This window comes from Erithacus rubecula, assembly GCF_903797595.1.
Source record: "Erithacus rubecula genome assembly, chromosome: 8".
Lineage (NCBI taxonomy): Eukaryota > Metazoa > Chordata > Aves > Passeriformes > Muscicapidae > Erithacus > Erithacus rubecula.
Window position 1 is genome coordinate 15233740 of NC_136659.1, and position 15715 is coordinate 15249454.

General features: G+C 36.3%; 1 protein-coding gene across 5 annotated transcripts in view; it reads right to left on the minus strand.

Moving 5' to 3' along the window:
* Positions 1 to 10702: 10702 nt before the first annotated feature.
* OSBPL6 (oxysterol binding protein like 6) overlaps positions 10703 to 15715 on the minus strand; it is an 84670-nt gene continuing 79657 nt past the window's right edge. For 4 of the 5 annotated variants that reach the window (XM_079310302.1, XM_079310303.1, XM_079310301.1 and 1 more), the window contains 5 exons: positions 14961 to 15105; positions 13718 to 13862; positions 12606 to 12732; positions 11965 to 12086; positions 10703 to 11061 (listed from right to left, as the gene is read on the minus strand). In XM_079310302.1, the coding sequence (XP_079166428.1) occupies positions 10973 to 11061; positions 11965 to 12086; positions 12606 to 12732; positions 13718 to 13862; positions 14961 to 15105 (628 nt within the window). In that variant the 3' untranslated portion in view covers positions 10703 to 10972. Of the gene's footprint in view, positions 11062 to 11960; positions 12087 to 12605; positions 12733 to 13717; positions 13863 to 14960; positions 15106 to 15715 lie in introns of all 5 variants that reach the window. The other variant, XM_079310304.1, reaches the window with a different exon arrangement.

Consider the following 15715-nt stretch of genomic DNA (forward strand, 5'->3'; position numbering starts at 1 on the left):
GGAAGGAAGGAAGGAAGGAAGGAAGGAAGGAAGGAAGGAAGGAAGGAAGGAAGGAAGGAAGGAAGGAAGGAAGGAAGGAAGGAAGGAAGGAAGGAAGGAAGGAAGGAAGGAAGGAAGGAAGGAAGGAAGGAAGGAAGGAAGGAAGGAAGGAAGGAAGGAAGGAAGGAAGGAAGGAAGGAAGGAAGGAAGGAAGGAAGGAAGGAAGGAAGGAAGGAAGGAAGGAAGGAAGGAAGGAAGGAAGGAAGGAAGGAAGGAAGGAAGGAAGGAAGGAAGGAAGGAAGGAAGGAAGGAAGGAAGGAAGGAAGGAAGGAAGGAAGGAAGGAAGGAAGGAAGGAAGGAAGGAAGGAAGGAAGGAAGGAAGGAAGGAAGGAAGGAAGGAAGGAAGGAAGGAAGGAAGGAAGGAAGGAAGGAAGGAAGGAAGGAAGGAAGGAGGGAAGGAGGGAAGGAAGGAAGGATCTTATCAGCTGCAGTATGATGGTATAACCAGGAACAGTCAAAAACGAAAATTGCCTTCTTTGAGACTGCAGTTGGTAGCTTCTGACAGATTTAAAGAAATTGCACAGAGAATCACATGGGAAACGCTTTATAAAAATATACTTGCAGTGGAAAAAGATTAGAAAGGAAAAGCCACTTTTGTCAGTGCTTTTTCTGCCATTATCACCTCTTCAAAATCAACCTGAAAAATATATATTAAAAATTTTATGATAATCAATTAATCGAACTAGTTACAAATAGTTTATTCAAGAACCATTGCCTCAAGTGTTTCTTATATTAATAATCAGAACACAAGTGACAGCAGTTTAAACAGTGTACATTGAGATTTATTAGAACAAGCACTAATAGCAGCAGTGTACAGAGTGATGGAGACAATGTACTGTATGCACTGAACAATAGTAATTATACAATTGCACTTCTTCAGAGATCTATTAGAAAATGCTTTTCAGTAAACAGTTTCCCAAATCTAGCATTGTTTGGATTTGCCTCTGAGGAAAAAAAAAATACAAAAAATATGCTTTATCTTTTTTTTTTTTTTTTTTTGGTAAGGCATTAGCAACATTCATTGGCAGGCTACACAAGTCATTTGTACATGCATTATCCAATTACATTGCAACAGGTAAAAGAGCATCGTGTTTCCTCAAAAATTAGAATTGTGTGTATGTTTTGGACACAATATCCTGGAAATTCTGACTTTGTCTGAAGGAAACAGATGACATCTTTTGTAACATTTTAGAGCACAACAAAAACTACAGCATAGCCAAATTCACTTTTTATTTCCTACCAGAAGCTGTAGGACCACCTTCAGTTGGAGTTGGTATTATGGGTATCATGTATACCAAATGCATCATTATCATTCCTTGTTTATTATTTTCCCCACTACCACCTCCCTGAATCATGTGGCCAAAGGATGCTCAACTGTAATCAACATTAGCTACTGAATGAGCTTGGGTTTTATTGCATGAGAGGTAGTCAGTGTGAGGCTTCATCTGCTCTCTGGGTTACTACAACCTTCAGAATCAACTTACAAGTGCAAAGACACAGAGTAAGTGTTGCAGCTGCATTATATGGAAACCTAAAACTGTTTTATTACTGCTCTTTCCTGGCTAAGTTTAATCTCAGAAGTAGCCAGAAAACTTAAAATACCAAAAGAAAGCAATTCTATGTATGTGCTAAAGCCTGGACGGAGAGAGGCACTTTCTCACATTCATCCTTTTCCAGGCTAAGATTAAGAGCATGCTCTTAGCCTGCCAACCCCTGCTCCATAAATCAGAAAGATTAGACTCATTTTTTTTGACTGACATGCAGTACTAGCAATCCTCAGCTCTGGGCTGGCACCATCCTGGGGAAAGTATCGGGAAGCAGGAACAGGGATTGCAAATATTCTTACAATTAAGCTTGCCAGAATGAGACATAATATGATGAATTTGAATTGTTTTAATGCACTATTCTTTATTCCAAATGTCATATCTATATGAGCTTTGCAGAGACATGAAGTTAATTTAATTTTTAAAACTACAAGCTCCAGAATAAGGTTCCAAAATGCAAGAGAGTCAAAGGAAAGTCAAATATATTGCTCGGAGTGGTAAGCAGTCAAACCAACTGTATTTCACACATTTTATCTTCCACAACACAGCACACATGTTTAAAATTAGGCTTAAGGGCAACTAGTTGAATACCTAGGCTTGACTGCACATTAGGCCTGGAGCTCAAACAGATTTGGGCAGTAGATCATCCACTCACCTGGAAGCTCACTGGGTTCAACAGGGAGTGGAGTACCAACAGAAGCTCAGCCTCCATGCAGTGCTCATTTGTTCAAGCATGTAGGAATTCGAAATCAAGTGCTACAAAACCTGGGGAACCAGGTAAGCCAGTACATTGTTTTCTCAGGAATGTCAGTGTGAAGTGTTTTTATTTGAACTTAAGCATCTACATCTTTTAAAGTGATTTGAAAGAGAACTGTTTGCAATGTTAATGCTAAGTACACACTGATGCCTGTGCAATGTCAGAGTCCAAGCAGATGGAGCAGGAAAAAATCTGGTGTTTGTTGCTGATTAAGTCCTGCAGTGAAATAAAAGTTTATAGATTTGGAACACACAAATTGCATCCCTTCTGTATTGCTCCTCAGCTGCTGATGTTTACTAACCATAAGCAATAAAATTGCTTTTACTGGCATAATCAGCACATATTTGGAATCAGAATTAATAAGACTTCTGAATAGTCAAGAACAGATGAATGCATTTGCAGGAACTCAATCAAGTACAATTAACAATATTTTTTAAATGTTAAATTACTAAATGTACTACAAAGGACCAAACTTATGCTTTTAAAAATTGCAATACTAAAAGTAGCTTATACAATTTTCACTAGGAATATCTGCAAATTAATTTTCTATTACTTAGAGTTATTTAGAAATTATGGTACTGATTTTCAAGTATCCTATTCATTGTCATCTCATTATGGAAGCCCACAGCAAACTTTTGAGTGTAAAATTAGGAATTTGCATGTGATGTTTAATACTGAAGTACTCAAAAAACAATGCATTCTGCAACATTTGGGTAGTTAGGTACATAAATGCTTCACACTGTCATTCTTTCTCTTAAGTAAATTTTTCTATTGCTTTCAAACAATAGAAAAAAAATTTACCTGGTGCATCTAAGAACTCAGACCCTTTCTCATTACAGTCTGTTATTTCCCTTTAAAACATACATTACCTACCCACTACTCAAAAGTAGGACTGTTCTATATGTTATACTTCTAAAAAGAAACTTTTTCCCTTTAAATTCATCTTAAAAACCACAAAGCAAGTTTCTACTTGCCTTTGTACCTGACATAATAGCATAATCACAGCAGAAAGACTCAGAGGATCTGTTGTTACAAGTAAACTACCCAAAGATATGGTTTGCTTTTTTTCAGAATGAGCACATGGATACCAGCAATCAGCAAAGAGTGCTGTGACATTTTGGCCTGCTGAGGAATTGGCACAGGGCAATCCACCACCTGAAAGGCTGTTAAAAGCAAAGAAGCTCAGTAAGGCAGTATAAAAATGACAACTAACCTAAACCTAACTCTTGTAATGGCATTCTCAAAATCTGAGGAAGGTAAAACCACTAATATTTACAACATTACATACGTGTGCGCACGGGAACTAATCACACCCAAAAAAAGTGTGAGATTATTCCCAATTTATATTGGCTTTGTGCAAAAGTGAGAGAAAATACAGAACTCTTTGCTATTGAAATACTGAGGAATCATACATCACCCAGTTAATTATACAAAGAAAAGTAGATTGAGACCCAGAGAAGAGTCTTGCTGCTAGTTGCAACAAATAAATTATACATAATATCCTAGTAGAGAACTATCATATTAATCTTTTTGATACCACAGTAGTTTCATTTTATAATGGCTTTTCATGTGCTAAATAAAAGCATCCCTTCAGACAATTTAGCAGTAACAGATAAAGAACAGGCTATTTGCTAAGCAATTCAGAGGAAGAAAAATATTTCAGACATCAGATGCTGGCAGCTTGATTTCTTACTTATTTTACAGTAAATAACATAGACACAAATCCATATACAAAGAAGAATCCCACTGGAAAAGCCCATTGATATTTATTTTTGGCCTGAGGGTGAAATGTTAATGGTCCACTCTGAGAAGTGGACATTTAGTACATGAACACCACCCTTCATGTCTGCAGAATTCCAGACATGGATTTTTTTTTTTGATTCAATCTTCATGGGATTAATCCTTAGTGTGGAAAAACTGTTTGAAAGTAAGTTTAAAAGGAACAAGAACAGGGTCTTTGCTAATTATAGAGAAAGCTTACTAAGGTAGAAGTTATCATTTTGCAATTTTGCCTGCATAGGAAAATACTCTCATCAGCACTTATTTTTATGTTCAGTCAGGCCTTCTGTGAGACTCAGCAGAAAATAAAATTTATTGTGATCTGAATTTGTTATACTGTACCTTAACTACTAAATAACACCAGTAATATTTATTTCAAATTAAATACACTTATTTTCTAACCTCAAATTGGAATGACAATTTTCAGTGTTGACTTCAAGGTAGGGGATAAGGTAATTTTAATATATTTATTAAGATCCAGTCTCAAAATATTTCATAAAATAATAAGCAAACATAAGATAATAGAAGATCTCATGTGTATTTCCCCACATAACTAAAGAAGCTATCCTGAATTTTCCTTTCCCTGGAAATTACTGAGGATTAACCTTGTGTGTCAATGTAACTATAATATTCCTTGTTCAGGGGATTTTAACAAAGTGAGAAGGAGCATTCAGCATAGGACTACCAGATAAGAAATCTGAGTTTGCAGTCCTGACTCAAGCACTGATTATTCCTGGTGGACATGATAAAACAACCTTTGGGACACAAGCACAATCCAAAAAAGAGATGTAATTTCAGAACAAGAGGTTGCATGTGTGACTGCACCAACGGGCATCAGAAGCAAGCAGCTCAGTGAAGAACAGTTCTGGTTATTTGCCACTGTGTTCTGCTCTTGTAGAGCACATCATTTTGATTCTCAGAGAGTTTCTGAAGGACTTTCCTCACCTCCTCCCATTTTGCATGCTTAATGTTCTCATTCTTTAATGCAGACCACTAAAAGTAGCAGTCAATATGAAAATACATTTTAGTGTTTCATAGCAGATATCTGAATCATTGCTCCAGGAGTACCAATAAGTATCTTTACCATACTTCTTTTTTATTTATAAAAGGAATAAAAACTTCCCTTCACCTTCAGCATTAATTCTGAGCAAATCTCTCAAATCTTCCCTTTTTTCATGCTGTTATGGATCAGTGGAAAGAAAAATGGTATTAAGATAACCAGCCTGAAATGAATTCAGCAGCTCTGCTGACATTTTAATTCCTACAAGTCAGATAATTTTCTGTTTTGTTACATCTCACATTGACAGAGCTTCTGTGACTAGTTTCACCATCCTGCATTGTTGTCTCTCCCTTGCCTTTTTTTTTCTGAGGTTTGACAAAGATTGCAAGGAATGTTAAAAAAAAAAAAAAAAAATTAGAGATGATGAGTTTACAATGCCATGAAATTTGGCAATGGAGGAGGCTGGCATATAAAGCACATAATATATCAATATTATTTTTAAACTTGCAAGAAACTGTATAAAAATCTTTTTATAAAGATACTTTCCAGTTTAATGCAAGAAATATATATAATTTATACTAAAGCAAATGAATAAAGGTCTTACATACCCTAGTTTAAGAGTAAATAATGTATTTGCTTTTGTAAGTAGATTCCTTACAATATGTAATACAAAAATAAGACAAATTGCTGTAAATGTGCAATTTCTCTGACCTTACTCAGATTTGCAGCATTCTTCTGGGTGCCAGTTACTGTTGTAATGGAGCTTATGGAGATTTTTTCACCAGGAATAATCATACCTTTATTATAGTCTAGATTCTTCCATGGAAAAAAAAAAAAACAAAAAAACAACCTTTCTTCATGAAAATACTGACTGCTATCTGAATTACCATAAAAGTAATGGTGAAGTAGAAAATTATACTACTTTTTCTACTAAATATACCTCAAAATGATCAATATATGCACTGAAGCATAAATTCAAGTTTTACACAGTTTTGGTGACTGTTACTTAATGACAGACCGAAAGAAAAAACAAAGTAGTGTGTTTCAGCCCCAGTAGCTGCCAAGGTAAATGGTTATGACATACCAAATTTCCTTAGGTTTCTCATGGGTCTGTGTATAGCACAAGGTTACCACTGAGGCTGTTCCAGTGTTTCTGATACACTTTTGTCAATATTAATCTTATTCCCCCAGGTGGGCAAAACTCAAAACTCTCTAGCTGAACCCCTCCTAACATTTTAGCATATGGATACAAAAACACTTTCCGATGAATTTAATCTGAAAAACTCTCCTTTTCTTTAATTATGCTGATCCATTATTACTAACAGCATTATTACTAATGTTCATTCCTCAGGTTACAACTGCAGCTAACACATGTAAAATAGCTATTGTGTATTGTTGCACCAGACAACATCTAAAATCCTGTAAAACAAGGAGAGCACACAAACCTTCCCTGTACTAATAGGCCTTTACTAGTGAGAGCAAATTTTGCAAAACAGAGAAGGGATATATTCAGCCCTCTTGGTTATGGTGCAATTGCAAATGAACTTCTCCTTCCCTCCAGGACATTTCTAAAAAATCTGATTTTTTGAGGAGAAGCTCAGTGTAAGACTGCAATTGAGCTGGGCTCCACTGCTGAGAGGTGAGAAATCCCACTCCCTCCATGGGGAACAGAGGACATGGCCAGATCCAAGGAGCTCACATGGAGGCAGGATCCTAGTTTGCCTTAAGGTTTGTGTAGTTTGCTCCCATAAAGCACTGGCAGTGCTCAGAGGGAATGAAGGATAAAATCTTTCAACACTGTGCCAACTGCCTGGCATGTGCTACTCACATAAAACCCACAGGTGCTCTATGGGCTTATTCAGAGTCACAAGTTCAAAAGGAGAAAAAAAGAAGGGTAACATTATTTGTATGATGAAAAGACTATTATACTGGGAATTGCACTTTTAAAGCCAAATAAAAAACTGTTTATTTCATGCAGCTCACATCTGTCTAAAATTAGAATAGGTGCCTAGATGACTTTTTAATCACGGTGATGCTTCATGAAAATCAACTCAAATAAACTTTTCCTGTGAGATAAAAAATCCTAATATGCCAAATCTCTGCCATCTTGATAATCTAAAAAAAGAATGAAGCTATTTAAATCTTTGTAAGACATTGCATTTGGTGAAAATAGCTGCTATTACCCTATCATATCCAAAGCACCAGAACAAGGAAGAAATTAAGATATACTTTTTAAATATTAATAGAAAGTACAGCTCATTATTTTGAAACTAAAGCATAAGTATTGTGTATTTATACAGAAATAAGTGTTTTGAGAAAACACAGGAGAAAAGTATTTGTCTTTGAAGGGAAAGAACCTCTTAAATTGCATTAGAAGTTTTACATGTCAAATGATTTACACTAATTTTCAACACTTACCAAGCATACAGCAATTAAATCTACTGAGTTGGATAGCATTTTTCATGCCTTCCAAAGGGAAATACTGCCTGGATAAATGGAGTGAGTTGGGCTGAAAACTGCTTGAATGCCAGGCTTGAAGGGCACTCCCTGATGAATGGTCCATGCCCTGCTGGCAGCCAGCAATGAGCACAGCCCTGCAGGGGTCAGTTCTGTGACCATGCCAGCCAACACCTCCCCAGGGACCTGCTCGAGGACATAAGGCTACAGATGACATCAAACCAGGAGGATGAGGTGGCATGCCAAATGGCAAAGCTTCAACCAGAAGAACACTGCTCAGCCTGAGGACTGGGCCAGGAAACACTCACTCCACGAGGTTCCACAGAAGTGAAAAGGTCTGCTCCTGGAGCAGAAAAATCCACCAGCTGGGAAGGGATGTCTGAGCAGCAGTGCTGCCAACAGCCAGCAGGCATTTATAAAAGGTGCCAGGCTGCAAAACAGCCAGAGGGGCACTCTCTTTGCAGCATGGGATACTCAGATCTGCTCTACATGGGCAGGGGATGGGGAAAACTCACCCCAGCTCACTCTATGCCATGAAACGTCACAGGATGACTAAAAATTGTAATTTGGATAGAAGCCCTAACACCTATCCACTTTAGAAACAGCACAAAATATTCCATTATGTCTGCCAGTGTTAGAAGGGAAAATGCAATAACAGATTTTGCACAGAATACAGGGAATTCTGCACTACAACAAACTGCTTTATGGAACATCTGCTTGAACTTTTTCATTTCTGATATAGACTGCAAATATGTTGCATCATTTTTGTGTCTTTTCTACTCACTAATTCACTAATTTAACATCCACTTGGCTTAGAAAGTGCCTTCAATAGAAAGATTTAGTGTATCACAGATTTTCTAGATTTAAAAAATGTTAGTATTATTTTTCTTTCAATGAGTGTCAAATAAACAGTTATAAAAAACTATTCAGTGATAGCATTTTTAGTGTCCACCAAGTTTCAGTTTGCATTGCAAATAATGGCATTCACAGAGCACTGCCAGAATGCTGTAAAACTAAAGACCTTCTTTCTAAATTCAGCTAAAGATTTGAGGACATGCAGCTCTGTCCCTCAATTGTGCTTGCAGTTATACACACATGATAGTTCCTAATATCACAGTGAACTGCACACAAAAACTGGAGCAAAAGATGGGCAAATGTTTAATAGGGTTGGTTTTAAAGAAAACTACATAGAATAACTAATTGCTATTTTACACGTTATGTACCAATTTAATTCCTAGTGTAATATTATTAAAGCAAGTAGGATGACATTAATCAAATATTATTAAAAAAACTTTTATATATTTCATTTTCTTATAATAACAATTGCAGAACTAAAATAAGAATAAATCAGACTACATCCAACTAGGTAAGAGAAATATAACATCATTTGAATAACTTAAAATGTATTCTTTGAATAACTTAAAATTTTCTTTGGAAGAAATCCCATTAATCTACACAGGGATTTTTATACCAAATTTTTATTAAAAAATTCATGACCATTCACAATTCATAAAAAGTCTACTTAATATTTCCTGTAGATTTTCATAGTTCTTTCTACAAGATAACTGTGTGAAGAAGTTGAAACTGATTAGCAGCTAGTTGCCCTGCTAGTTACTTCGCTATACAATCAACAGGGAGAACCAAATTAATATTAAATAACCAAAGTGATCTCAGTTGTATTGGGCCTCTGAAAAAGGAAGGAGCAGGCTGAGAGCTGGGGATGTGTGGTAATGCACTGACAACTCTTCAAGCAGCTCTGCTGGCAGATCACATCCCTATATAATGATTTTATTTATGACCTCAGGACTGGAATCACTCTTAAATAGAAAAATTGTATGTCATGTATGGGCAGAAAGGAATGCAGAGCCTGTGCATGAAATCTAACCTATCATCAGTGGCTGGATGTATAACACATGCATAAATGGAAGACTAGATCATACCATATGGAATGTAGCTCTTATCAAATAAATTACTATTTTTTCTTTTATTAAGATCTACCCTCCTACTGTTTAATGTTTCAGAGATTTTCAAATAGAAAGTGCCAAGTTCTTCTCCCACTTATATTAACTGAGGCTTAGCAACACATAAGAGACTTTGTTTTTAATAAAAAATTACAGAACCATTTTATGAAAAAAAAGTGAAGTATATTTTGCACAAAAGCTATTTTGGCAACACAAGTAGAAGTTGTTAGCTATAACACGTGTGAGCCTCTGCCATACTCTCAAACATAAATTTAGATAAGAGAAGTGGATGGGGAAAAACAGAGCCAGGAAAATAAACTGTGTGTGGCAGAAAACAGTTGCATTTACAGTACTATCCAGCTTCTGGAGAGAAGCCAGAGACCTTTGCATGAAATCTCTCTGTGCTTTTAACACTGTTGCAAAGCTTCAGGGACTTCTAATTGTATAAACAGTTATGGGAAAATGATATTCACTAAGATGTCTATGCCCAGCCAGTACTAAATGTGATGACTGCATCTCAGCATCAGTCATTCAGAATATGAACTTTCTGACTAGCAACTCATATGCATTCACCAAAATTGAAATTCAACCAGCTAGCAGTTTCTTTTCAGTCTGATTATACAGCCAGCATCCCAAAGCTAAAGCATGTACAGTAGATCTCATACCTCTGAGATACAGTTAGATGTTTGGTTATCTTTTGATTTCAAATAATGCAGATCTTTCAGTATTTATATTATGATAAAATTCTAGAGCTTTAAAAATCTGCCCTTCACACAAGCCTAAGCATAGTTATTTTAAAATTACTTAATGTACATCTTCATATTTTGTTAAGGCATGAACAATGGCATATGAATGGGAACAGCTTCCAGAAAAGCATCTTTTTGACAAAGGCCAGTCCAAGCACATCACACCAAAGGACTAACCTGAAGCCAGAAATGACAGTGTTGTGACCCAAGAGTTTTTAACAAAAATAGTTGAAACAAAATGGATTTTTTTCTCTTTTTCTTCCTTTTTTTTTTTTTTTTTTTTAATTTAAATTGTATTACTCTTAATGTCTGTTTAAAGCACCGGTTGCAGTTTTGCGCTTACCACCTCTTCCGAGTGACTTTGGATAACTCATCTGCTTCTTTATTTCCGAATTTTCAGCGTATGAAACTTTAAAAGGTTTCTGTCTCCTTTTTTTTTTTTTTTTTTTATTAGTTTTGATGGCTGCTGCAAAATTAGAAAGATCCAGAAGTGGTCAGGGACCTGGTCTAATGCACTTCCAAAAGTCCATTATAAAGATGAATATAAATGCGTATGATATGGTTTTTCCGTAGACCCACAAACCACGCTTAGCTATAAGAAACATATTGTGCATAGTTATTTTTTTTTTTTCTTCAGAGTGATATGTTTACTAGGTCTACATTCTCAGTTTACCAGAGTACAGGAATGTCTACTTTACTAAAGCCAGGATCCTTTCGCAGTTCCCAGTAGGTTTCATTGGTAACCCAGGCTTCTCTTTGATTAGAGTCAATAACTTTTCTGTAGAAAGGGGGAAAAAAAGAGAGAGATATAGAGACAAAAAAACTTTTGACCGTAGATATTGCTCTTATGCAATATAAAATCAAATTCCACACTTCTCTGATCTAACCCAAATTTCATATTTCTAAAGGACACAAGAAAAGTCAGGAATTTAAAAATCAACCTATATCAAAAGTGGAAGACAGAGAAAACAGCCAAGACTGAAAATCTGTTGTTTGATTTGTGTGAGCAAGTCTTAGAGCCTCATAAAACCCCTTTGCCCACTACAGATCCTGATTATGTGAAGGGGATTATCCAATAGATAGAGCTTGTAGAATGTAAGCCTTTAACTATCTATTTTTTTGTCCCTGCATTTTGCTTACATTATGTCCCAACTGCATCAAGCACATTCAGTCTTTTCACTTTTGATTCCCAATGTTAGACAGAAGGCTATTTAGCATGACTATTCCTTGTTTCAGAAGAATGCTTAATTTAAAAACAGCCAACAAAAAAAAAATCTTCATTCAAAAATAAATGCATTTTAAGTGTATACATATGCATTTATATATAGATATCATAGATAAAAATACATGTATGATGTTGCTCTTCAGGTCACACGGTATTACTTGTCTATACAATGACTTTTAAAAAGCCCCTAGTTAAATCTTAGATCCTAATATTATACTTCTAAGTCCACTTCAGTAGGAAGGCTTGTATAGCTGAGGCTCATTATGAGAAAATGACCATTCAATTATGAAGCTTAACTGCGTACAAATTGCTTCAGAGAAGTATCTATCAGATGTCTTATTATCTTTCTTAAAACACTTTCACCATTATCAGTCTGTGTTGGTGGTAATTCTTGTAGTACTTCATCCAGTTACATGAGAGAAAACAGAGACTTACTACTCAAATGAACAGACTCACTTAAAAATTTGGGTACATATTCAATGCCATTTTCTTCCATGTACCGCCTCCGAGCTCTCTGGAGTTCCTCTATTCTTTGTTTCTCAGATGCTGCTGCTTCTATATTTCCTTCCTCCAGAAGCCTGTAGGAATAACAGCAGGCCCTATAGCAATCACACAGTCTAGTCCAAGGGATTTTCCAGCACCAATCATCACAAAAGACAAGCAGAAGCCAAGTGTGCTCTTGGTGTTGTAATTTCAGATCCAGTCTGAGTTGCGACTCCCCAGCTATGTGCACCTGACCTACAGTCTAAAGTACACGCTTTGCTCAGCTACTTCAGCATATCACAAACACTGAAGGCTAAGAGCTGAGAATTTGGAGGGAATTAGTGTGGCTTCCATCCATAGCAGAAGTGCACGGCATTTCAGAGCCTGTTTTCCAGTTTGTCATGAGGAATCTGCCCCAGGGTTGCACTAAAGATCTATGGCACCAACAAGAAGCTCTCTAATTTCCCTCAGCTGGTTAAACAGAAATTCTCTCTCCTAGCAAAATCCTCCATGGCTTAACTCAGACTGCAGTGAAGATACAGACAAAATTCAAGACTCAGCCAAACTCAGCCTTGAGCCCACCAAATATTAAATGTATAAATAAGCATTCTTGCCTTTGATCTGGCCTGAATCGTGCATCTGTTGCAGGAAGAAGGTCTTTCAGTAATGGATCTAATTCATTGAGCTCAATAGCAAACCTTGTGAAGCCATAATAACGCTCATAATTGGTTGGCATGGAGCCTGAATGCACAAGACAAAGAAAAAAGCTTTTCAAGTTATTACTCTAAATATGCAAGATATTCCTTTATTTATAAACTTTTAACAGAAAAAAATAATTAATATATTTTACTCTTACAAATAAAAAGCATCAGAAGCTATTCTCTAAGTGAAACAAAATTCACTAAATATTAATATCAAACATTTATGCTGCAGAGATTGTAATTGCATGTTAATACATTCAAAACTTGTATGATCTTCCTTCCACTTTAAATAAAAACCATTTTTTCAAGATTTTCAAGATAAAAACAGTTTCCTGTTCTCCAGAAAGTGGGCTTGACCTTCATAGTTCATTTTGGAACTTAGCACACATTTGCAGACTGATTAATTGCTACAAGGAGTCAGAACAGACACTGCAGAGAGCAGGTGCAAAGTGGGCTCAAAAAACCATAAATACAAAGTAGGATTCTACATTCTAAGAACAATAACTCCTGGATAATGGTTGTATGAAAGATACAGGAGCAAAGGATAACTAATTCAACCTCAGGCCTCTAAGAAAGCAGGAAGTTGAAATCAGATCAGGAAAGTCCCAGGTGCTCACCATCTCTGAAGACCAACCCTTTAGGCTAATAAAGAATTAAGAGAACAAACTCAATAAACTGCTATTAGTTGAATCCAAAAAATTTACTCTGCTCTCTGTAAGAAGGCCAGCCCAGAGGCTCAATTTTTTTCTTAATTTAATTCTTCTGATACCCCAAGGTTTAGCACATCTGACCAGGAGTCAGACTGAGCTGTAAAAGATTATGCCCTTTAAGAACATTTCCATATACCATTATTTTAAACTCATGTAATTGTTGTTTGTCTAGACAGGGATTTTAATTTCTCTTGCATTATTTTGTGTATTTAAAATGAAGGCTAAAACAGCTTCACATAGTTTAGGTTTACCCTAAAGATGTTTACACCTAAAGGTGTTTACAACACCTTCCAGAGTTTTTTACAAGCTTCTTACCTGGTCTCCAAATGCACTTGGCTGAAGGTGCAACCCCACAGTAGAGGCCTTCATGCCACTTTCCAAAAAGGCGGTGAACCACCTTCCCTTCTTGATCTATCACAACACCCTGGACCTCGTTTACATTTGAATTCCAGTAGTTCACCTGCAAGTTTAACCAAGAGTTACTAGCTCACACTCCTCTTCCAATAACCCATTGTACCAGTCCACAGAATGAATGTATCTTGGCATTATGTGGTGCCAGCTGTCCAAATTCTGTGTTGGAACAGCTCACCTGGAACTAAGAATACCAAAACTGGAAAATCATACAGTCCTAACGTGAACTGAATTATAATAGGAGAAACTCTGTGTAATTTGTGATGTGGTTTTGACATAAAAGCACATAAATTATCTGCAAATCTGGGAGTTGCATTGTCAGCTATTAACCCAAATCCCACATTATTCTGCAAAAATGACCCTTTGCCTGTCAGAGCCAGTTAGCACCCCTCTTCCTACACGAGGAGGTATTGAATATACCTGTACTTGTATGGGAATATTTCGTGGGTACTTAACACTACTGCATACAGCAGGGAAGACATTCAGCCAGTATTACAAGTTGGTTTTTATTGTTTCTCTTCTCTGTTTTGCTTTCCTTAGACACATTTAGCTCTTATACCTTCATCCCAGAGCCAGTTGCTCATTCTCAGATTATCCACCAAAACACAAATTTCATGTTATTTTAACACTGCAATGGTAGTGAAGTCGTTTGTTGCAATGTGAAGACAAATTTATTTTTTAGGGAAAATACTTAATAGTAACATAGCTATATAGACTTCTACTTTTATATATGGCCCTCACCTGGAGATTACAATACAATGAAAAAAAGCAGCAATATGTAATGTAAAAAGATAAAATACTGACTGACTAATTCTAGTAGAAAGAGAAGCAAAACTGCACGGTAGTGTACAGTGATTTTGTGTTTTCATTGTGGTAGTACAAAAAAAAAATCATTTTTAATCAAAAACCAGCAACAGTACAGCACACAGCTATACAGCAACAGAACACACTGATATCAAATGTTCAGTGGAATAGAATCATACTAATTGAAATAGCATTTGACAACTTACATTTTCTGAATACTGATAAAAGAAATCAAAGTTAAAATGTGGAATGTGGATTCAGGAATAGTGAAGAAAGAGTTTGATGCACCCTTAAATTGTGCAGTTATATAAATATAAGATATACATTAGCATCCATATGTTACCTTGACAAAAGTGAGTTTACAAATACAAACACTGCTTTTTGTGTTTCTGATAGTTATCTCTCCGTAGTGCTCTATCCATCTCCTTCCACTAAGAATATTATGTATGCAAGTAGTGACTTTGTTCCAGACATAGTAATCTCCATACCTAAGAACAGATTAAGAAATAGTTGGTAACATCTATTCATCATGATCATTACTGAAAAAAAAGTAAAACCTTGCTCCTTTATTGTAAAAACAAACCATATTTCCCAAAAACACCTGCACAGATGACAAAGTCCTGTATCTGGGTACATCACTAATCCTCCTTAGAGAAGCTCACCTAAATTCCAGTGCAAGAACTACAGAAAGGTGCTATAAACCACAATATGAACCACTGAAGCTTGCATGGCCTATTCACTGTGCTCAGAGCATAAAGTGCTTTGGCCACAATTCCTGTAGGGGCAGGAGAGTGACCCACAGATCAACATGAGGCTGGATTGAGACTATAGGAAGAAAATGCAATTAAATCACAAACAGAACAAAATAAATATGAAAAGAAGATCAAGGAAAGGAAGCAGGAAGCCAGGAGCACACTGGCACATCATCCCTTTCTCTTTCTAACAACTATCCAATCAGAGCATCTCTAAATCAAACAAGAGAATAAAACCAGAGAATTATATTGTGCAAAGCACACTCTCCTTCAGAGTTTAGGGGAAGGAATGAAGACAGAAAACAAAACAGTTCCAGAGTGCATTTACTTCAATTTCATGAGATGG